At 37.8% G+C, this 23,251-nt stretch overlaps 1 protein-coding gene across 1 annotated transcript in view; it reads left to right on the top strand.

The window, feature by feature from the left end:
• Positions 1-23,251, top strand: part of DNAJC15 (DnaJ heat shock protein family (Hsp40) member C15) — a 78,857-nt gene that overhangs the window by 48,167 nt on the left and 7,439 nt on the right. Inside the window, exon 5 of the mRNA XM_032402952.1 lies at positions 750-820. Within this exon, the coding sequence (XP_032258843.1) occupies positions 750-820 (71 nt within the window). The remainder of the gene's footprint in view (positions 1-749; positions 821-23,251) is intronic.

Below are 23,251 nucleotides of genomic sequence, written 5' to 3' on the forward strand. Positions count from 1 at the left end.
TTGGCTTTAACTAATTTAATCCCTACAGTCGCTCTATGAGGAATATGTTGTTCTTAGCCCTGTTTTACAATGAGGAAACTGAAGTACAGAGAGGTTAAAAATTTTGACTGAGTTAACCCCATCCTAAATAGCAATGGAAATGAAATCTGGCAGTCTAGTAGCTCTGGAGTCCAGATACCTGTCGGTTACATTATGTAAACTGCCTTCCCCCCAAATAACTTGAGGCATATGTTTTCAAACTCAGTATAGTCTATAGACTATGACTCTCCTACCCTGTATGTTGTGTTTTATTTTATTTATTTATTTTTTAAAGATGTATTTATTTTAAAGAGAGAGAGCATGAACGGGAGGGCCAGAGGGAGAGGGAGAGAGAATCTCAAGCAGATTTCACGAAGAGCCTGGAGACCAACTCGGGGCTCGATCTCACCACCCTGAGATCACAACCTGAGCTGAAACCAAGAGTGGGTTGCTTAACTGACTGTGCCACCCAGGCGCCCCTATTGTGTTTTATTTTTTAAATTGATTGAAAATAGAGACTGGCATTACAAAGGAAGAAAAATACATGCAATATTGAATCAACAGTTTATTTTGATGATTAGTAGACTTCAGTGACAAGCTGTAATTTCATATTTATCCACAAGATGGTGAAATTCTCATTAGTTTTTAATTCCTTGAAACCCATATAAACTGTCAATTTATAATCTGCATTTGACACTATTTATTATAAGCACTTTAATTTCTTTTTACAGCCCATCTGCTGGCAAGGTCAAGATTAGAACAGCTCATAGGAGAATCATGATTTTGAATCACCCAGATAAAGGTAGGTAAAATTTCTATTTTTCATAATATGTGGATCTGAGTCTGCTCTGAATTCCTTTCAATTTACTTAAACTCATTATAAGTGATATATGTAAGTGATATTTATATATATATTGTTGAAATAGAAGTTTATGTGCCACATGTATTGTGATTTTTCTTACAAATAAATAAGCTTTTGGATTGGAGTTCAGTAACCCACAGAGGTGGTGGATTCATATTATCAGCTTTCAAGAACTTAGTTACTGATTTTTATATATGCGTACCTAGCCCCTGTTTGAGGCTCCTAGCATTTTGACTGGGAAAGAGAAAACATGAGTTGTGGACTCTGTGTGAATTGATATGGGCGTCATGAATTATGTTTGTTTAACCTTAAACATAAAAGCATAAGATTTAGAGGGTATCTTCTAAATCTCTGTACTATGTCATAGATAATTCTGAATTTCTTAATTTTATTCTGGAAGGCTCTGAGGCTGAGCCATTTGTTTTTAACTGGCCAGGTTTTTAATGTAAATTTATCTTACAGAAAGACAATTATTATTACTTTAACTACACTACAGCTGCTTGAGAGAGAAAGCCCATATGTTCATTACTGTTTCTTCTCTAAAATAGCAGATGGTAGAAAGTTGCACTGTATTTCAGAAGTCAAGGGTGCAGTGGGGGAGGAGAATGAAGCGTTTTTTGGATTCTTATTTACAGACTTCCAGTTTTCCAATTTTTTTGAAAAAAATTAAAAACAAATTTTGGATTTCTACACATCCTAACTGACACCAAAGTAGGGCATTCTTTTTCAGTTTCCTCACTTAATTATGTACTATAAAAATTCTTTTCACTAAACATCATCTTTGGCTTTTTTATTTGCTCTTCTTTAGTATGAATAAATAAGAGAATAAACTTCGAAAACAGATTTTGCTTAAAATTTCTAAATAGCTTCAACAGTCACTAAAAGATCCACTCAACTAATTTACTTCGCATTGTGGGCTTTCAGAGTAATTGACTCAGAAAGAAATGTGTTTAAAGTGCCTCCTTGAAGCCCTCTGTCTCCTACTAAACATCCTTTGTCCCTTCCAGGTCAAGTGTATGCCCTTCTCTGATTGATTGCAGTAGGATCAGGCACTCATGTCTTTCAGATGATTGACAAGTTGTTGATTGTGCCTACTGGCAAGGAAGCAAGTTCTAAAATGTATCTAAGAGAACATGTATTTTTAGATACATTTAGTAAAAAAAGAAAATGTATTTCCTATGAGCCAGTAGTATTTACAGAATTACTTGATTTACTCTGAGGTCATATATTTATCAGAGGTGGGATTGTTGACTGCTTGTAGTATGCTTACTGATATCCTGTCTGGCCCCGCGTAGGTAGCAGGATGTGAGGGAATGGACCTGGAAGCTGGAGGCTGGTGTTTTTCTCTGGCTTCTGCCTTCTAACTAGCAGTATGACCTTGAACACTCCCTTTACCTCTCAAAATGTCAATTTTATCTTCTATAAAATGAAGGGATTTCTTTCTTTTTTTTTTTTTTTTAAAGATTTTATTTTTATTTTTGACAGAGAGAGAGAGTGTACAAGCAGGGGAAGCAGCAGGCAGAGGGAGAGGGAGAAGCAGGCTCCCTGCTCAGCAGGGAGCCCAACGTGGGGCTCGATCCCAGGACCGTGGGATCATGACCCAAGCCGAAGGCAGACGCTTAACTGTCTGAGCCACCCAGGCGCCCCTGAAGGGATTTATTTCTAAAGTCCTTTTGTTAAGTGATATAATATCTTTATATGCCTATTCAATTAATGAAGAACCTGTACCCTATATTTCTATTCAGATCACATTTTTCACTCAAGAAAGATGCTTTTAATCATTTTGGATTATTGTACCCTCTAAGAATGTATTGACAACTGTGGACATTTTGTTCATATAATTGCTCATTCACCCACAATTTTAAAAACATTTGGAGTTTCAGAGAGTTCATAGATTTCCCAACACCCATGTGTATGCTCACAGTTAAGTACTCCTGCTCTAATAAAAGTAGGGTGAATTAAGGAATATTGCCATCACTGGAGGGAAAGTATTCATGGATGATGGAGTTGGGAGATGATAACTCATAAATCCTGAAATGGTCTCTTGGGAAGGAAGGTCGTTTTGTTTTCTTTTTAATGAGAGGAAGGTAACAGATTTTCAACAAAAATGTCTCATTGTTTTCGGAGAGAGAAAGCTAGAAGTATTTGGGGAAATATGAGAATGGGGAACTCTTAATTTTGTCTCTTCTTCTTCTTTTTTTTTTAGTATTTTATTTATTTTGACAGAGAGAGACACAGCCAGAGAGAGAACACAAGCAGGGGGAGTGGGGGAGCAGGGAGCCTGATGCGGGGCTCGATCCCAGGACTCTGAGATCATGACCCGAGCCGAAGGCAGACGCTTAACGACTGAGCCACCCGGGCGCCCCAGTTTTGTTTCCTCTTTTTCTAATTCCTTATCATATTTGCTTTGGCCAGGTCAGCACTGACTGAGTGTTATATAGGTAGTTGCAAAAACTTAAATCCTCTACTCCATGCTTCTTAAATTCATGAATGTACCCCCACTTCATCCCCAAGTCACATTTCTGCTGGTTTTGCTGCCAGCCAGTAAAACAAAGTTGGAACTTCAAATGTGTGATCAACTATAATTTGTCACACATTTCATTATCAACTTATGCAAAGAAAGTGACACGAAAAAATTAGGTGTGGGGATGGCTGAAATAAATTTTTTGTAACCAGTTTTAAATGAGCATTCGGATGTGTTTGGGTAAAAAGTAAAGTTTGCTATTCAATTTAATTTAGTGAGATAAAATCTCAGTTGATCTAATGCTTTCAGATTAATATCTTTTAGATTATGCTTTTTTAAATTGCTGAAGAGAGGTTAGTTGTTAGGAAATAAGCAGTTGATATTATGCTTAATGAATATAAAAGGAAGGCAGACTAGGTAAATTTGAAAAGCTATAGAACCTCAGCAATCTCTTATAAACTTTCTAATTCAGTGCTACTCAAAAGTATAGTTTGCTTGTTCATGTGGGCCAGTTTGTTACCTGTATGCAATGAATTAAGAACAGAAATCAAAAGTAAGCATTTAGAAACCCTTATAGCAGTTTGACATTGTGGCAACATCCAAATGTGTGATTACAAAATTACTTTTGTAATTTGTAAATGTATTGGTCCACTATGAGCTGGAAATTTTTTTAGAAGTGCTTCTTCACCGTAGTGAAGATCTGATCAATGCTGCCTGCTAAATCAAGACTGTTTCTGCTCTATCCTGGGGAAAATGTCCTGTTAGCTCTCCTTAAAGATTTTTTTTTACTGATGGAGAGCTTCCTGCTTGACAAGAAGCCCACTTGTAGGCAGCTCTAACTACTAGAAAGTTCTTCCTTTATTTAACTGAAATCTGCCTGCCTGCAGCAGAGATTCTCATTCTTTTTTCATTTATGCCCCCTTTCGATAAACATTCAGTACTCTCACTCTTTTTTAATAGTATTTAAGTAGGGCGCCTGGGTGGCTCAGTCAGTTAAGCATCTGCCTTTGGCTCAGGTCATGATCCCAGGGGTCCTGGGATCGAGTCCCACATTGGGCTCCCTGCCCAGTGGGGAGTCTGCTTCTCCCTCCCCCCTGCTTATGTTCTCGCTCTCTGTCTCTCAAATAAATACATAAAATCTTTAAAAAATAGTATTTAAATAAAAAATATTGGGACTAAAAACAAACCAAAGTATACCATTGAATGGATTTTCCCTAATCGCTCTCATTGTAAAAGAAACTGCATTGTCCTGGTAATAATATATTACAATTTATTATGATATATTACACTTAAAAGATGTATTGTAAACATTTACAAAAAGAAAGACATGACCACCGAGAGCCAAAATGAATTCACTAAGAAAAAGTTATGCCTAATTAGCTTGATTTCCTTTTTTGATAGATGTAACTACACTATTACTTGTTTCAAAGGTCTCATCTTTTCTTCCCCTTATTTCAACATTTTAATTAGATTTAAGGCTTTGTATTTGAGTTAATAACTTTTTTGGTAAAAGTATAATTTAGTTTTATCCACATTGATTTTCCTTGATAAATGGTGTGATCTTTAAAAGGTAAAGAACATGGTCTTTATAATCTCTATGGCTGACGTTTAAACTCTTAATTTTTTTTCATGAGTGAATGAATAAGCAAATGGATAAAATGAAGGCATACAAATAAAATGTACAGGTAAAATAGAATTGGGATTGATAACTAATACATAATGATCATATGAAAAATTTTAAAGATTCATTACGCTGATATGAAACTACCTATAACTATTCTTTCATTCATTCAGAAAGTATTTTTTCAAATTCTCTAAGGTGCCAGATGTTGTGGTAAATCTTGGGGCTTTAACTGTAAAACAGGGCAACTAGAGCCTTGTCTTCATAGAGCATCTATGCTGATGGAAGGACAGACAAAAAATTAAGTAAACCTATTTCACGTCGTAGTAAGTGTAGAAGAGGGTGCAGCAGGCAGAGATATAGAATATGAAAAAGAGGCAGCTTTACATAAAGTGACTGGGAAGACGTCTGTGAGGAGAAACCTAAAGGATGGAAAGAAGGTATTTGTGTGAAGAATGGTTTGAAGGTCGGGGAACTAGCGTATGCAAAGGCTCTAAGGGAGGACAGAATATAATGTGCTTAAGGACTTGAAAGAAAACTAGCTTGATGGGGTGTAATATGCAAGGGGAGAGATACCCTGAAATGAGGTGGTGTTCACAGTTTGAAGACTGCAGGTATGCTTTCTGATAATGAAATGCTATATGTGCTATGTAATACTTGAACTTGATTCTAAAGACTGTGGGAAGTTTTTGTCAGCTTTTAAGCAGTAGAGTGATGTAATTTAATTTACTTTTAAGAAACCACTTTTCTCCTCAATCTCTCCTTATTCTTTTTATTTTTAAATATACTTCGTATTAAGTATACAGGCAGAAAAGTGGACAAATCATTAAATATATATCTACATAAATTTTTACAAACACCCATGTAACCAGCCTCCAGGTCAAGAACTAGAACATCATCACACCTCTGAATCCCCTTCATGAGCCCTCCAAGTCTACTTCATCCCTAAAAGGAACCACTATCTTGATTTATAATATCATAAGTTAGTTTTGCCTCTTTTGAATATGTGTAGTCATTTGCATCTGGTTGCTTTCAGTCAATATTTATCCTTGTGAGAATCATCCATATTGTAATGTGGAGCAATAGTGTGTTCATTCTCATGGATATATAGCAGCCTTAGCAAAGTGATCCCAATATTTTGATTGACCCAGTATGTGATCTATTCTGTTCCATGTGCACTTGAGAAGAATGTGTATTCTGTTGCTTTAGGATGGAATGTTCTGAATATATCTGTGAAGTCCATCTGGTCCAGTGTGTCGTTCAAAGCCCTTATTTCCTTGTTGATCTTCTGCTTAGATGATTTGGCCATTGCAGTGAGAGGGGTGTTAAAGTCCCCTACTATTATTGTATCGTTGTCGATGTTTTTCTTTGATTTTGTTATTAATTGGCTTATATAATTAGCTGCTCCCATGCTGGGGGCATAAATATTTACAATTGTTAGATCTTCTTGTTGGATAGACCCTTTAATTATGGTATAGTGTCCTTCCTCCTTTCTTATTATAGTCTTTGGTTTAAAATCTAATTTGTCTGATATAAGGATTGCCACCCCCCTTTCTTTTGGTGTCCATTAGCATAATAAATGGTTTTCCACCCCCTCACTTTAAATCTGGGGGCGTCCTTGGGTCTAAAATGAGTCTCTTGCAGACAGCATACTGATGGGTCTTACTTTTTTATCCAGTCTGATACCTTGTGTCTTTTGATTAGGGCATTTAGCCCATTTACATTCAGAGTAACTATTGAGAGGAAGGAATTTAGTGCCATTGTATTACATGTAAAGTGACTGTTACTGTATATTGTCTCTGTTCCTTTCTGGTCTATGTTACTTTTGGGCTCTCTCTTTGCTTAGAGGATCCCTTTTAATATTTCTTGTAGGGCTGGTTTGGTGATCACAGATTCTTTTAGTTTCTGTTTGTCCTGGAAGATTTTTTAATCACTCCTATTTTGAATGTCATCCTAGCTGGATAAAGTATTCTTGGCTGCATATTTTTCTCATTTAGTACCCTAAATATGTCATGCCAGTCTTTGCTGGCCTGCCAGGTCTCTGTAGATAGGTCTGCTGCCAGTCTAATGTTTCTACTGTTGTAGGTTACAGCTTGTCCCAAGCTGCTCTCAGGATTTTCTCTTTGCCTCTGAGATGTGTAAGTTTTACTATTAGAGGTCGGGGTGTTGAGCTATTTTTAGTGATTTTGAGGGGGGTTCTTTGTGCTTCCTGGATTTTGATGCCAGTTTCCTTCCCCAGATTAGGGAAATTCTCTGTTAATTTTCTCCAGTATACCTTCTGCTCTTCCTTTCCTCTTCTTCTGGGATCTCAGTTATTCTAATATTGTTTCTCTTATCTCTTGAATTCTCCCCTTGTGATCCAGTAGTTGTTTATCCCTCTTTTTCTCAGCTTTTTTATTCTCCATCATTTGGTCTTCTATATCACTAATCCCTTTTCTGCCTAATTTATCCTAGCAGTTAGAGTCTCCATTTTTGATTGCATCTCAGTAATAGCCTTTTTCATTTCAACTTGGTTAGATTTTAGTTCTTTTATTTCTCCAGAAAGGGATTCTCTAGTGTCTTCTATGCTTTTTTTCAAGCCCAGCTCATCTTTATAATCGTTATTCTTGAAATCTAGTTCTGACATCTTACTTATGTCCATACTGATCAGGCCCCTGGCAGTCAGTACTGTCTCTTGTTCTCTTTTTTGAGGTGAGTTTTTCCATCTTGTCATCATTCTGTCCAGAGAAGAATAGATGAACAAAAGAACAAAATACTAAAATGGCAACAACGACCCCAGAGAAATATACACAAAACAAATCAGAAGAGACTGAAAAACTGGGGGGGGGGGAAAGAGAATATAATCAGACAGGTGAGCAGAATAGAGGAGTACACTGGATTCTGTGTGTAGTTTGGTCTGTTTTTTAGAAAATTAGATCCCAAAATTGTAAAGAAAGAAAAATTTATATATGTACAAAAGTAAAATTAAATACAAGGAAAGATATAATGTAACTGTAAAAATGGAATTAAAAGAAAAAACAAAAGAGAAAAAAAAACCTCAACAACAACAACAAAGGAAGGACTATGAATATACAGGTGAACAGAACAGAGCAATACACTATCTCCTGAGTGTATTTTGGTCAGTTTGTTAGAAGAAACTACTCTCAAAATTGTAAAGAAAGAAAAATTTATATATACAAAGATTAAATATATCAAAAGGATAGAATGGAACTATAAAGATGAAATTTTTTAAAAAAGATTTTATGTATTTATTTGTCAGAGAGAGAGAGAGAAAGAGCACAAGCAGGGGGAGTGGCAGGCAGAGGGAGAAGCAGGCTCCCTGCTGAGCAAAGAGCCCAATGCGGGACTTGATCCTGGGACCCTGTGATCATGACCTGAACCGAAGGCGAACACTTAACTGACTGAGCCACCCAGGTGTCCCTAAAGGTGAAAAATTAAAAAGGCTTTAACAAAACAAAAAAAAGGAGAAAAAAAACTCCACAAAAACAACAAAAAAGAGAATATGATCAGACAGGTGAATAGAACAGTGCCATACACTAGATTTTGGATATATTTTGGTCTGTTAGAATAAACTGCATCCCAAAAAGGTAAAAAAAGAAAAACTGACATATATATATATATTATATATATACATACAAAAATAAGATTAAATACAATGAAGGGATAGAGTGTAACTGTAAAAATGGAAGTTAAAAAAGACTTAGAAAAGGAGTTGATAAAATAAATTGGTTGAAAAGGGAAAGAAAAAAATTAAAAAAAAATTAAAGTTGATAGATTAAAGAATCATGGGGGGAAAGCCATGGATTCTATGTGTTGTATTCCCCTAGTGCTCGAGTTTTGCAGTTCTCATTGATCAGTAAACTTGGTATTGGATGGATGTTCTTGCTGATCTTTGGGGGGAGGAGCCTGTTGCAGTGATTCTCAAGTGTGTTTGCCCCAGACAGAATTGTACCACCCTTGCCAGGAGGCCAGGCTAAGTAATCTGCTCCTGTTTGCTCTATTTGGCTTTTGTTCCCTGAAGGCTTTCTGTGCAGCTTTAGAGGATGAGAATGAAAATGGCGGCCTCCCAGTCTCCACCCTGGAGCTGAGAGCTCAGGTTGCCACTCCTCAGTGAGCCCTCAGAGAAAAGCAGTCAATCACTCCTGCCTCCCTTGTCTCTGGTGGCACTCCATGCTCACCCGGCCTGTGACCGAGCGTTTCTTTCTTAGGCACATGACCCTATTTCGAGCCTCCAAACCCTGCAGACTCCCAGGGGAGGAAAGGGGGGGTCTCGCCAGTTCTGTTGCTTATTGGGCCCTGCTCAGGAGCAGTTGCTCGATTGATTGTGCTGCAGTTTGACCAAGAATCAGTTGCTCAACTGACTGAGCCATCCAGGTGCCCCCGGGTTTTATTTTTTTAATGAAGTCTGACAGTTTTTGACTTTTAATACAACTGTTTAGTTCTTTTACTTTTAATGTACTTAATGATATTTGAATATATTTATACCATGTTACTGTTTGTTTTCTATTTGACTCACCTATTTTATGTTCCTTCTTTTTTACTTCTTTTGGCTCATTCAAATGTCTTTTTCTTTAGTGACTTCATAGATACACTTAAAAATAAAAACCTATTTTTCAAGTGATTACCCAAAGAATACAACATACCTACTTGACTTATTACAGTTTAAAGTAAAATATTGCTGCAGTCACTCCTCAGATAATGTTAGGACCATAGAATGCTTTTAAGATTTTTCCATCTTTGATTTTCAGCAATTCTACTATGATGTGAGTTGGTATAGGTTTCTGTGCATATATCCTGCTTGTGGTTTGTAGAAATTCTTGGATCTGTGGGATAAAATCTTTCATTAGTTTTAGAAGATTTTACAATATTGCCTCTTCTCTTTATTCTCTCCTTTTCTTCTGAAATTCCAATTATGTGCATTTTTGGCTCCCACTTTTTTCACTGTCTCATTTGTCTTTTATACTCTCTTCTATATTTCCCTCCTTTTTTGTAGATATTTGTTAATAATTTCTTCCAGTTTATTGTTACTCTGCCCTGTCTAATTTGCTTTTAAGCCTTTTCTTAGTTTAATTAATTAATTAATTATTTATTTTTTAAGATTTTATTTATTGACAGAGAGATAGAGAGCACAAGTAGGCGGAGAGGCAGGGAGAGGGAGAAGCAGGCTCCCCGCCGAGCAGGGAGCCTGATGCGGGACTCGATCCCAGGACCCTGGGATCATGACCTGAGCCAAAGGCAGCCGCTTAACCGACTGAGCCACCTAGGCGCCCTTAGTTTAATTTTTTAAATTTCCAATTGTTTTTTGATGGAATCCCAATCACTTTGAAATTCTCTGTGTCTTTATTTATCTTCTCCATCTTTATTTTCTTTCTTTTTTTTTTTTTTTAAAGATTTTATTTATTTATTTGAGAGAGAGAGAATGAGAGAGAGCACATGAGAGGGGGGAGGGTCAGAGGGAGAAGCAGACTCCCTGCCGAGCAGGGAGCCCAATGCGGGACTCGATCCAGGGACTCCAGGATCATGACCTGAGCCGAAGGCAGTCGCTTAACCAACTGAGCCACCCAGGCGCCCCATCTTTATTTTCTTAAATATATGACTCAAAGTTATTTTAAGATCCTTGTGCTAATCCTTCCAGTGTCCAGTTCACCTCTGTTTCTTTTTCTGTTGTATTTCCCCCTTTTGGTTTTCAAGTCTTCTTTTGGGTGCAAAGGAATTTTTTTCTTGAATGCCATATGTTTTATATGAAAGCAACAGTTGTCAAACTTTTGGTCTCAGATCCAAAAAGTCTTTGTATGAGTAAAACTGAGAAAGTTTTAAAGATATATATATATATATTTATATATATATATATATATAAAATATATCTATTTTTTATCTTTTTTATCTTTATATCTATATACAAAGATATATGTTAATTCATTATAAAATATTAAACGTGTTGCATTTTAATATAAATAGCATAACCTTTATAAAAATTTGCATTTACCAAAACAATTAAAAAAAATGAGTAGAGTGGAGAGAATGGTGACATAGAAGCTAAAAAGAGGAATATATTTCAGGAAACCAGTGATCAGCTGTGCTGAATATTGGCTGTGAGAACCATCAAGATGAGGATAGAGAAGAGGATCCATAGTATTTTTACAGCTTTGGAAGACTTTGATGACCTTAAAAAACAGTTTAATTGTTGGTGGGTTGAGGAGTGAAAGGAAGATGAGGAAGTTGAGTTAGCTTACAACTTTCTTTAGAAGTTTTGTAAGGAAGAGGAGGAGAGAAATGGAGTAGTAGCTGGAAGACAGGGATGTGGCATTAAGGGAAAGAATTTCGTTTTCTTTGTTTTTTACTTTTAAAATATACTTTTTGGAAGCTTGTTGAGCAGTTTTGAGCAAGTTTTTTTGCCAGTGGAAATGATCAGCTAGAGAGATCAATGATTTAGAAGAGATTAAATTTAAATTCAACAGGGATAGAGGTAATGTTCTTTTAGGTCCCCTAAATCAATTGTGTAAATACAGGACAGAGACTTGGCAGTGTTTCAGATGTAAAGGAGCCATGGGGGTATATTTGATCTCAAAGCCTATAAGATTGAACAATGTAAAAGCCACTAAAAAATATGTCAGGGGGTTCTTAAGCTGCCTTAAAGGACACACAGTATCAGTGTTATAAGGCTGAATGTGACTACAGTCTTCTGTACTTACTCATTCATTCACCTGATATTTATTTTCCAGCTATACTGAGCCTAGGCAGTTAGACCTTGTGTAAAATTTTGTATCCCTTTCTAGAGCCCAAATTTTGAAGGATACTGAGAAACTAAGTATTCAGAGGAAAGCAAACAGGATGGTAAAGAACTGGAAGCAATGTCATATTAATGGTCATTCATTCATTCAACACACATTTGTTGAGTATCTAATGCAAGCCAGACAGTATACTAGACACTGAACAAGAGAGCCAGTCTTGCCTTCACAGATCTTATATTCCCCTGGGAGAGACAATAGATAGGTAATTTGGTAGGTTAAAATTGTCTACAAATTCTTTACAGCACCTTACATCAAGAGATGGTCTTTTTCCTTACCCTTTATATTTAGGCCAGCCTTGTGACTTGATTTGACCAATAGGGTATAGTAGAAGTACAAGTGTAAATTCTGAGCTGAAGAAGTGTTGCAGCTTCAGCTGTTACCCTCTTAGAACCTGGAGACCACCATATGAAGAAAACCAGGCTCACCTCCTCAAGGATGAAAGACTAAGAGAGAGAGAGTGGCCTAGCTGTCCCAGCCAAGGTCCCAGTGGGGCCATCGTGGACCATCCAGCCCTAGCGGACCTGACCCAACTCAGAAGAACCACCCAGCTTAATCTATATAATAGCAAGAATAAAAAAACCATTGTTTTTAGCCACTAAGTTTTGGCGTGGTTTGTTATGCAGAAAAGGCTAATATAGAAAATGTCCCATGATGGTAAGTGCTTTCAAGAAAAATAAAGTAGGGGGAATAGAGATTGGCAGTTTGGAGAGAGGCAAGTACCTCCTGTAACTGCAGTATTACTTATAGCATCTTAGAAATTCTCTGTAATGAGATAATATTTGAGCAGAGACCTGAGGGATTAAGTTATACAAAAATCTGAAGAAAGAGTATTTCAGGCAGAAAGAACATCAAGTACAAAGGTCTTGAAAAAAGAGCATACTATATGTTTATGGGATTATAAGGAGATTGGCAAGAGTATAATGAGCAAAGGGAAGAATGATAGGAAGTATGATTGGATAGGACACCCAGGGCCAAATGATGGAGTCGCTTGCAAGCTATACTAAGAATTTTGGCTTTTATTTTCAAGTGTGCTAGGAATGGTGTTACTTGATTTATAATAATTAGACTACTTTGGCAGGTATGGAGAAAATAGGGAGTCAAGAGTGGAAGCAAGGAAGTTAGTAGAGAATACTGTAACCCAAGAAAGAATGATACTGGTTTAGACTGGGGTTTTTGTAATGAAAGAGGTAAAGAGTGGTCTACTCAAGGATATATTTTGAAAGTGAAGCCAACAAGTTGGTGGATTGGGGGGTAAGAAAAAAGTGAGGAAGAATGACTTAGGTTTTTGGCCAAAGCGGTAAAGAACAAGAAACCTTGCTATAATGAGAAACTTAGAGGGCTTCTATGCAATATATAATATTTAGAATGTTGCACATATATGTGAAGTCCGTCTTCTATGCCTTTGTGAGGGCAGAAGTATGTTTACTGAGAAAAAACCATGAGCAGTTTGAATATTGGAGCTCTATGTGGAAGACTCTTCTTATAGATGGAGTTATCTTAGTTCCCCTTCACAAGTTATCAGTCAGCTAGTAATTACGGAGTACCTTCTGGGAGCTAGGCCCTGTTCTAGGCACTGCAGCTGCCCCAGTGGAAGAAGTGATGTTCAGGCAGAGCAGTGAAGGTAACTTGAGATTGAGAACTGCTGGAGGACAATTTGTTAGGGATGTCATAGGAAGTGTTCATTTATTGGGTAATTAGGTAGAACCCTTTAAGACTCTTCCAACTCTATGTTTCTGTTGTATTTCTATCTGATTTACTTTTTGTTTTCTAGGTCTCATGTCTTTTTTACTCTATTAATCCTCCTTTACTACTTTCTTTTACATTGAGTGAATATTTTCTAAGTAGCTTTTTAATTTCATTAATTAGTTTTTCATGGTTTTTGAGGTTTTTGTTTTTTTTTTTTTAAAGATTTTATTCATTTATTTGACAGAGAGAGACACAGTGAGAGAGGGAACACAAGCAGGGGGAGTGGGAGAGGGAGAAGCAGGCTCCCCGCGGAGCAGGGAGCTCGATGCGGAACTCGATCCCAGGACGCTGGGATCATGACCTGAGCTGAAGGCAGAAGCTTAACGACTGAGCCACCCAGGCGTCCCTGAGGTTTTTTTAAAAGTGATTAGGGTGCCTGAGTGGCTCAGTTGGTTAAATGTCCGCCTTTGGCTCAGGTCATGATCCCAGGGTCCTGGGATTGAGCCCCGCATTGGGTTCCCTGCTCAGTAGGGAGTCTGCTTCTCCCTCTCCCTCTGCCCCCCACCCCTGCTTGTGCTCTCTCACGCACTTTCTCTCTCTCTCAAAAAATAAATAAATAAAAATCTTTAAAAAAAGTGATTGCTCTAGTATTTATCATATATATCTTCATTTATCAGACTCAGCTTCATATTTATACTAGATTCCAGTAATACATAGAAACAGTCTTATATAGCTCTATTCCCATTTCACCCTTTTTGTGGTATTGTTATACATATTATATCTACTAATGTTATAAACCCAACAGTACATTGTTAGAATTATTACTTTACCATCTGCTGTTATTTCCTTAGTCCATTACAGCTTTGTTCCCACACACCTCCTTTGTACTGTTATTAGCAAATATATTATGCATATATTTCTAAATGCTTTAGGTCCAGCAATAATTCTGTACATATTATTTTATGTAATTGCCTTTCTAATCAATTAAGAGAAAAAAGAAAAATATGTGTTTATATTGTCTTTTGTAATTACAGTTATCTTTACCGGTGCTCTTTGTGTGTATGAATTCAGATTACCATCTGTGATCATTTCCTTTTAGCCTAAAGAACCTCCTTTAGTATTTCTTCTAAAGTGGGTCTGCTAACCACAAATTCTTTCAGTTTTGTTTATCTGGGATAGTGTTTGTATTGCCCTCATTTCTGAAGGAAGGCTTTGCTGAAATCAGTATTCTTGGTCTACCATTTTTCTTTGAGGATTTTGATTACATTATCCCACTGCCTTCTGGCCTCCCTTGTTTCTGCTAAGTCAACTATTAATCTTATTGGAGAGTCTTGTTACAAATGACACATTTTTTTTTTCTTGCTACTTTTAAAAGATAAACTGAGGCATATTAAAAATTTTAAGACTTTGGGGGACCTGAGTGACTCAGTCAGTTAAACATCTGCTTCAGCTCAGGTTATGATCCCAGGATCCTGGGATCGAGCCCTGAGTCAGACTCCCTGCTCAGTGGGGAGTCTGCTTCACCCTCTCCCTCTGCCCCTACCCCGCCTCTTGTGCGTTGTCTCTCTCTGTCTCAAATAAATAAATAAAATCTTTAAAAAAAATTTTTTTAAGAGTTTATTTGAGCAAAAAATCTATTTGAATTAGGTATCGCCAAACTGAAATTGGTTAAGAGCACTCCACTGACAGGAGCTAGGGGAAATATTTTTGTAGAGAAGAGGCAGAAGCCAAGCAAAGAAATTTGATTGGCTACAGCTTAAGCATTTGCTTTATTTGGAAAAGCCTCACTGACTATGATTAGTTGTCCTCAGGTTTCAATTTCTTTTTTTTTTTTTTTTTTTGAAGATTTTATTTATTTATTTAACAGAGAGAGACACAGTGAGAGAGGGAACACAAGCAGGGGGAGTGGGAGAGGGAGAAGCAGGCTTCCTGCTGAGCAGGAAGCCCGACGCAGGGCTCGATCCCAGGACCCCGGGACCATGACCTGAGCCAAAGGCAGACGCTTAACGACTGAGCCACCCAGGCGCCCCAGGTTTCAATTTCTTAATGTTAAGAGATTTACAGCCTTAGGTTTTGATTTGGTTATATAGGCTACTAAAGCATTAAAGCCACTTCAGTCTAATGGCCTCCTTTATTTAATTAATTTAACACTACTTTCTACATTTTCTCCTTGTCTTTGACTTTTTGCATTTTTACTATGATTTATCTGTTTTTAGATCTCTTTTTATTTATCCTGCTTGGGGTGTGTTGAGCTCATTAGATGTGTAGGTTTTTGTTTTTCAATAAACTGGAAGTTTTTAACTATTATTTCTTCAAAGGGTTTTTTCATTTTCTTTCCTCTTCTTCTGGTACTCCCATTACAGTTATATTTGTGAGTTTAATGATGTCCCACATTTCTCTGAGGCTCTGTTCTTTTTTCTTATTTTTTCTTTTAGATCTTTGGCTTGCATAATCTCAATTGCTCTATCTTCAGGTTCACTAATTCTTTCTTATGCCAGTTCAGATCTACTCTTGAGCACCTCTAGTGATTTTTAAATTTTGTTCTGTAGATGTATAATGGCTACTTTGGAATATTTTCCCATAAATGCAACATCTGATCACTGTCACAGGTAGTTTCTCTTGCTGCTTTTTTCATTATGTATGAATCAGTCATACTGTCATACTTTCCTGTTTCTTTGCATGCCTTGCAGTATTTTGTTGAACATTTTAGCTTATGTGTTGTAGCAGCTCTGGGTACTTGTCCACCCCAGGGAGGGCTTATTATTTTTATTTGTTTAGGAACTGTCTGTATTACTTTAGTGAAGTCAACACCCCCACCCCGCAATGTTCAGCTTCTTACACTGCTCCCCAAGGAGGCATAGCTTTGGGTATGCCATCATTCACCATGGGATGACAGTGGTAATGGTAGGGCATTCTTCCTCTCTTTTCTTGATCACACCAAACTGTAAGCGCCCCTAATTCCTGACCAGTTACTCAGTCGTTCTCAACAATGTCCTGAGATATTAGAAATTTATATATTTCTCTACAAACTAATGCTATCAAATAGTTGCTCCTTTGATGGAATAGTTTCTGGGGTTAGCGTTTTATATTTGTTCTGACCCCAGGAGGGCTCCTCTCTGCTGTTTGTTCCCTGGTTCTGTCCTGTGAACTGGCCTACGGTCTAAGCTGTATGTTCACTAGATTTATGAATCTCCTCCCAATTGTTTTTCAGAACCTCTGCTGTCCCTGTACTGTCCTTGAGAGCCCCTTCTATGTTCTGTTGTAACTGAAGTCAGTTCCTTTGGAAAGAAATTAGGGACTCTCTGTTTTATGGCCTGTTTACTTCACAGAATCTCTGCCAGGACTCTGGGGCTTAGAGTGGAAACTATGGCAGTCTTCTCTCCAAGTGAAACCCCCACTGTAGGAGCTAAGCATGCAATGCATGGAGCAGTAGTCTTCTTGGCTTGCCTCTCCTGTGTGGAACTACCTTGCCTTATGGACTGGGAAAAGGGCTCTTGAGGCCCAGTATTCTAAGGGAGCCACAATTAAGGTAGAACTTCTATATCACTTGCTTAGGACTTAGCCTCAGCATCAGGCAACTGGGGCAGGAAGAGAAATATGGAGATCCTGCTCTCCCAGAAAGAAAGTCCTTTGTCCAGGAGCTGGGGAGAGAGGGAGCCCTGTGTTTTTGACTGCAGCTGAGTCTGCCTGGCTGAGCTGGGAGGAGAAGAGGAGGAAGCTGTTTTGGTTCAAATACCACAGTTTCCTGCCTTTCTTACTGAATTTTTCATTGATTTTCTTGAATAGGTGTTTCTTTTTCATTTTTGCTTTTAAGACCATTTTCAGAGGCTTTAAGGGTTGGTTGTTTTGTTTTGTTTTGTTTACATAGTTTTCACCAGTTCCAGTGGGGAGCAGATCAGTGGAACTCCTCATGCCAGAAGTCAGTCTGTCTGCCTCCACATGATTTTAACATCTTTCTTTTAAGAAATGTGAGTGGCCTTTAAGAACCCTTCAGATCAGCAGATGATAATACTTTTTACTTCTGTCTTACAGATTTGGGATGTAGATATTCATAAGTTTTAATGAAAGTTAAAGAATATATAAAAATCCATGAAAATATCTAAGAAAGACCCAAGGATATAAAGCAACTTGTATCTTCTTATTCCTCAGATTGGTATGCTAATTACAAAACTCACATTAGTAACAATTACTTATTTAGTTATAGTTATTATAAAATTACAACTAATATTATTAGTTATATGTAATTATTAATAATTCTGCCTAACTTTGAAACACTTGTTAATTATAGAATATTTGCTTATTTTCTCTTTTGTTAGTTAGGATTTTTTACTCAGATGTTTTACAGAATTTATTTATTTATTTATTTATTTGTTTATTTTTAATTAATTTATTTTTTTATTATGTTACATTAGTCACCATACAGTACATCACTAATTTTTGAAGTAGTGTTCCATGATTCATTGCTTGCATATAACATCCAGTGCTCCATGCAGCACGTGCCCTCCTTAATACCCATCACCGGGCTAACCCATCCCCTCACCCCCCTCCCCTCTAAAACCCTCAGTTTGTTTCTCGGAGTCCATAGTCTCTCATGGTTCGTCTCCCCCTCCGATTCCCCGCCTTCATTTTCCCCTTCCTTCTCCTAATGTCCTCCATGCTATTCCTTATGTTCCACAAATAAGTGAAACCATATGATAATTGACTTCCTCTGCTTGACTTATTTCACTTAGCATAATCTCCTCCAGTCCCATCCATGTTGATGTAAAAGTTGAGTACTCATCCTTTCTGATGGCTGAGTAATATTCCATTTTATATATGGACCACATCTTCTTTATCCATTCATCTGTTGAAGGGCATCTCGGCTCTTTCCACAGTTTGGCTATTGCGGACATTGCTGCTATGAACATTGGGGTGCATGTGGTCCTTTTTTTCTCTACATCTGTGTCTTTGGAGTAAATATCCAGTAGTGCAATTGCTGGGTCATAGGGTAGCTCTATTTTTAATTTTTTGAGGAATCTCCACACTGTTTTCCAAAGTGGCTGTACCAACTTGCATTCCCACCACCAGTGTAAGAGGGTTCCCCTTTCTCCACACAACCTCTCCAACATTTGTTGTTTCTTGTCTTGTCAATTTTTGCCATTCTAACTGGTGTAAGGTGGTATCTCAGTGTGGTTTTGATTTGAATTTCCCTGATGGCTAATGATGATGAACATTTTTTCATGTGTCTGTTAGCCATTTGTATGTCTTCTTCAGAGAAGTGTCTGTTCATGTCTTCTGCCCATTTTTTGACTTGATTATTTGTTTTTTGGGTGTTGAGTTTGAGAAGTTCTTTATAGATCTTGGATACTAGCCCTTTATCTGTAATGTCCTTTGCAAATATCTTCTCCCATTCTGTGGGCTGCCTCTTTGTTTTGTTGACTGTTTCCGTTGATGTGCAGAAGCTTTTTATCTTGATGAAGTCCCAAAAGTTCATTTTCGCTTTTGTTTCCCTTCCCTTGAAGTTGCTGTGGCTGATGTCAAAGAGGTTACTGCCTGTGTTCACCTAGGATTTTGATGGATTCCTGTCTCACATTGAGGTCTTTTATCCATTTTGAGTTTATCTTTGTGTATGGTGTTAGAGAATGGTTGAGTTTCATTCTTCTGTATATAGCTGTCCAATTTTCCCAGCACCTTTTATTGAAGAGCCTTTTTTCCATTGCATATTTTTTCCTGCTTTGTCAAAGATTATTTGACCATAGAGTTGAGGGTCCATATCTGGGCTCTCTATTCTGTTCCATTGGTCTATGTGTCTGTTTTTGTGCCAGTACCATGCTGTCTTGGTGATCATAGCTTTGTAATGTAGCTTGAAATCCGGCAATGTGATGCTCCCAGCTTTGTTTTTCTTTTTCAGCATTTCCTTGGCGATTCAGGGTCTTTTCTGATTCCATACAAATTTTAGGGTAATTTGTTCCAGCACTTTGAAAAATGCCATTGGTATTTTGATTGGGATGGCGTTGAAGGTATAGATTGCTATGGGTAGCATAGACATTTTAACAATGTTTATTCTTCCTATCCATGAGCATAGAATGTTTTTCCATCTTTTTGTGTCTTCTTCAATTTCTTTCATGAGTGTTCTGTAGTTCCTAGAGTATAGATCCTTTACCTCTTTGGTTAGGTTTATTCCAAGGTATCTTATGGTTTTTGGTGCTATTGTAAGTGGAATCGATTCTCTAATTTCTCTTTCTACAGTTACATTGTTAGTGTATAAGGAGGCAACTGATTTCTGTGCATTGATTTTGTATCCTGCCACATTACTGAGTTGCTGTATGAGTTCTAATAATTTGGGGGTGGAGTCTTTTGGGTTTTCCACATAAAGTATCATGTCATCTGCGAAAAGAGAGAGAGTTTGACTTCTTCTTTGCCAGTTTGAATACCTTTTGTTTCTTTTTATTGTCTGATTGCTGTTGCCAGGACGTCTAGTACTGTGTTGAACAATAGTGGTGAGAATGGGCATCCTTGTCATGTTCCTGATCTTAAGGGACAGGCTCTCAGCTTTTCCCCATTGAGAATGATATTCGCTGTCGGTTTGTCATAGATTGATTTTATGAACTTGAGGAATGTTCCCTCTATCCCTATACTCTGAAGAGTTTTAATCAGGAAAGGGTGCTGTATTTTGTCAAATGCTTTTTCTGCATCAATTGAGAGGACCATATGGTCCTTCTCTTTACTCTTATTAATGTGTTCTGTCACATTGATTTATTTGCGAATATTGAACCACCCTTGCAATCCCAGGGATAAATCCCACTTGGTTGTGGTGGATGATCCTTTTAATGTACTGTTAGATCCTGTTAGCTAGGATTTTGTTGAGAATTTTGGCATCCATATTCATTAGGGGTATTGGTCTGAAATCTTCTTTTTGATGGGTCTTTGCCTGGTTTGGGGATCAAGGTAACTCTGGCCTAATAGAATGAGTTTGGAAGCTTTCCTTCTGTTTCTATTTTTTGAAACAGCTTCAGGAGAATAGGTATTATTTCTTCTTTGAATGTTTGGTAGAATTCCCAGGGAATCCATCAGGCCCTAAACTCTTGTTTTTTTTTGGGAGGTTTTTGATCACTGTTTCAATCTCGTTACTGGTTATTGGTCTATTCAGGTTGTCAATTTCTTCCTGATTCAGTCTTGGCAGTTTATAGGTTTCTAGGAAGGCATCCATTTCTTCCAGGTTGCTTAATTTATTGGCATATATTTGTTGATAATAATTTCTAATAATTGTTTCTAGTTCCTTGGTGTTAGTTGTGATCTCTCCCCTTTCATTCATAATTTTATTAGTTTGGGTCCTTTCTCTTCTTTTGGATAAGTCTGGCCAGTGGCTTATCAATCTTATTAATTCTTTCAAAGAACCAGCTTCTAGTTTCGTTGATGTGATCTACTGTGTTTCTGGTTTCTAATTCATTGATCTCTGCTCTAATCTTAACTATTTCTCTTCTAATGCATGGCTTAGGCATCGTTTGTTGCTTTTTCTCTAGTTCTTTAAGGTGTAGAGTTAGTTGGTGAATTCGGGATTTTTCTGTTTTTTTGAGTGAGGCTTAGATAGCTATGTATTTCCCCCTTAGGACCCCTTTTGCAGTATCCCATAGGTTTTGGACCGATGTGTTTTCATTCTCATTGGTTTCCATAAATTGTTTTAAGTTTTTTGATTTCCTAGTTGACCCAAACATTCTTGAGCAGAGTGGTCTTTAGCTTCCAAGTGTTTGAATTTCTTCTAAATTTTTTCTTGTGATTGAGTTCCAGTTTTAAAGCATTATGGTCTGAGAATATGCAGGGAATAATCCCAGTCTTTTGGTATCAGTTGAGACCTGATTTGTGACCCAGTATGTGGTCTATTCTGGAGAAAGTACCATGTGTGCTCGAGAAGAATGAGTATTCTGTTGTTTTAGGGTGGAATGTTCTGTATATATCTGTGAGGTCCATCTGGTCCAGTGTGTCATTCAAAGCTCTTGTTTCTTTGTTGATTTTCTTCTTAGATAATCTGTCTCTTGCTGAGAGTGGAGTGTTGAGGGTCTCCTACAATTAACATATTATTATCAATATGTCTCTTTATTTTGGTTAACAGTTGGCTTATGTAGTTGGCTGCTCCCATGTTGGGGGTGTAGATATTTACAATTGTTAGATCTTCTTGTTGGATAGACCCTTTAAGAATGATATAGTGTCCTTCTGTGTCTCTAACTACAGTCTTTAGCTTAAAATCTAATTTGTCTGATATGAGAATTGCTACCCCAGCTCTCTTTTGAGGTCCGTTGGCAGGTGGTTCTTCATCCCTTCACTTTCAGTCTGGATGTATCTTTAGGTTCAAAATGAGTCTCTTGTAGACAGCATATGGATGGGTCCTGTCTTTTTATCCAGTCTGCAACCCTGTGCCATTTTATGGGAGCATTTAGGCTGTTCACGTTGAGAGTGATTATTGAAAGATATGATTTTATTGTCATCATGTTGCCTGTGAAGACCTTGTTTCTATAGATTGTCTCTGTAGATTTCTATTCTATATCACTCTTCGGGTCTTTCTGCTTTTATAGAACCCCCCTTAATATTTCTTCCAGGGCTGGCTTAGTGGTCACATATTCTTTCAGTTTCTCCCAGTCCTGGAAGCTGTGTATATCTGCATCCATTCTTAATGACAGCCTTGCTGGATAAAGTATTCTTGGCTACATGTTCTTCTATTTAATACACTGAATATGTCTTGCCAGGCCTTTCTGGTTTGCCAGGTCTCTGTGGATAGGTCTGATGGTATTCTGATATTCCTCCCTCTGTACGTAAGGAATCTCTTCCCCCTAACTGCCCTTAAGATGGTTTCCTTGTTTCTAAGATTTGCGAGTTTTACTCTTACATGCCGGGGCATTGGTCTGTTCTCCTTGATCTTGGGGTGGGGGGGTCCTCTCTTCCTCTAGGACACGAATGCTTGTTTCATTCTCCAGATTAGGGAAGTTCTCAGCTAAAATTTGCTCAAGTATATCTTCTAGTCCTCTCTCTCTCGCCACCCCTCAGGGATCCCAATAATTCTGACATTGGAACGTTTCATGGCATTACTTATTTCTCTAATTCTGTTTTCATGGATTTTAAGCTGTTTGTTCCAGGCCTCCTCCTGTTCCTTCTTTTCTATCAGTTTGTCTTCTAGGTCACTAATTCGTTCTTCTGCTTTGTTTACCCTAGCTGTTAGAGTATCTAGTTTAGATTGGATCTCATTGATAGCATTTTTAAGTTCTGCCAGAACAGCTCTCATTTCTGCCCCTAGAGACTCTTATGTTGCCATTAATTGATTTCTGCATTCTAGCTGTTGTCTTCACAATTGCTACCCTGAATTCCATCTCCGACGTCTTGGTTATATCTGTATCCATTTGTAAATCTGTGGCATAAGTCACAGTCTCTATGAGTCTTTCCTATTTTAGGGGTTCCTCCTCCTAGTCATTCTGTTGAGGGATGGTTGAGGGAATGTACAGAGTCCAAATTATCGACCACAACCCAAGCAAGATGCACCTGTTTTCTAGGGACCTTAGGGTTGTCAGCCTCTTGTTCTCTCAGCCTGTCTTCTGGGGGAGGGGCCTGCCATGCTGTTACTCAGGCAACCCTATTTGGGCAGAGTTGCCCTGCCCCCTGTGGGAGGGGATGGGCTCAGTGAAAACCAGTTTTTTGGGGCTTTTGTTCTCTGGGGGCTTTCCCTGGCAGCTTTCTGCATCTCTTCAGAGAGTCAGAGAAGTGACCGTTTCCAAACCTCTGCCTCAAAGCAGAGAGATCACAGTCTGTTCTTCAGTGAGTTCTCCAGGCCATACTATCTCTGT

The sequence above is a fragment of the Phoca vitulina genome, unplaced genomic scaffold, assembly GCF_004348235.1.
Source record: "Phoca vitulina isolate PV1807 unplaced genomic scaffold, GSC_HSeal_1.0 scaffold5, whole genome shotgun sequence".
Classification (NCBI taxonomy): Eukaryota; Metazoa; Chordata; class Mammalia; order Carnivora; family Phocidae; genus Phoca; species Phoca vitulina.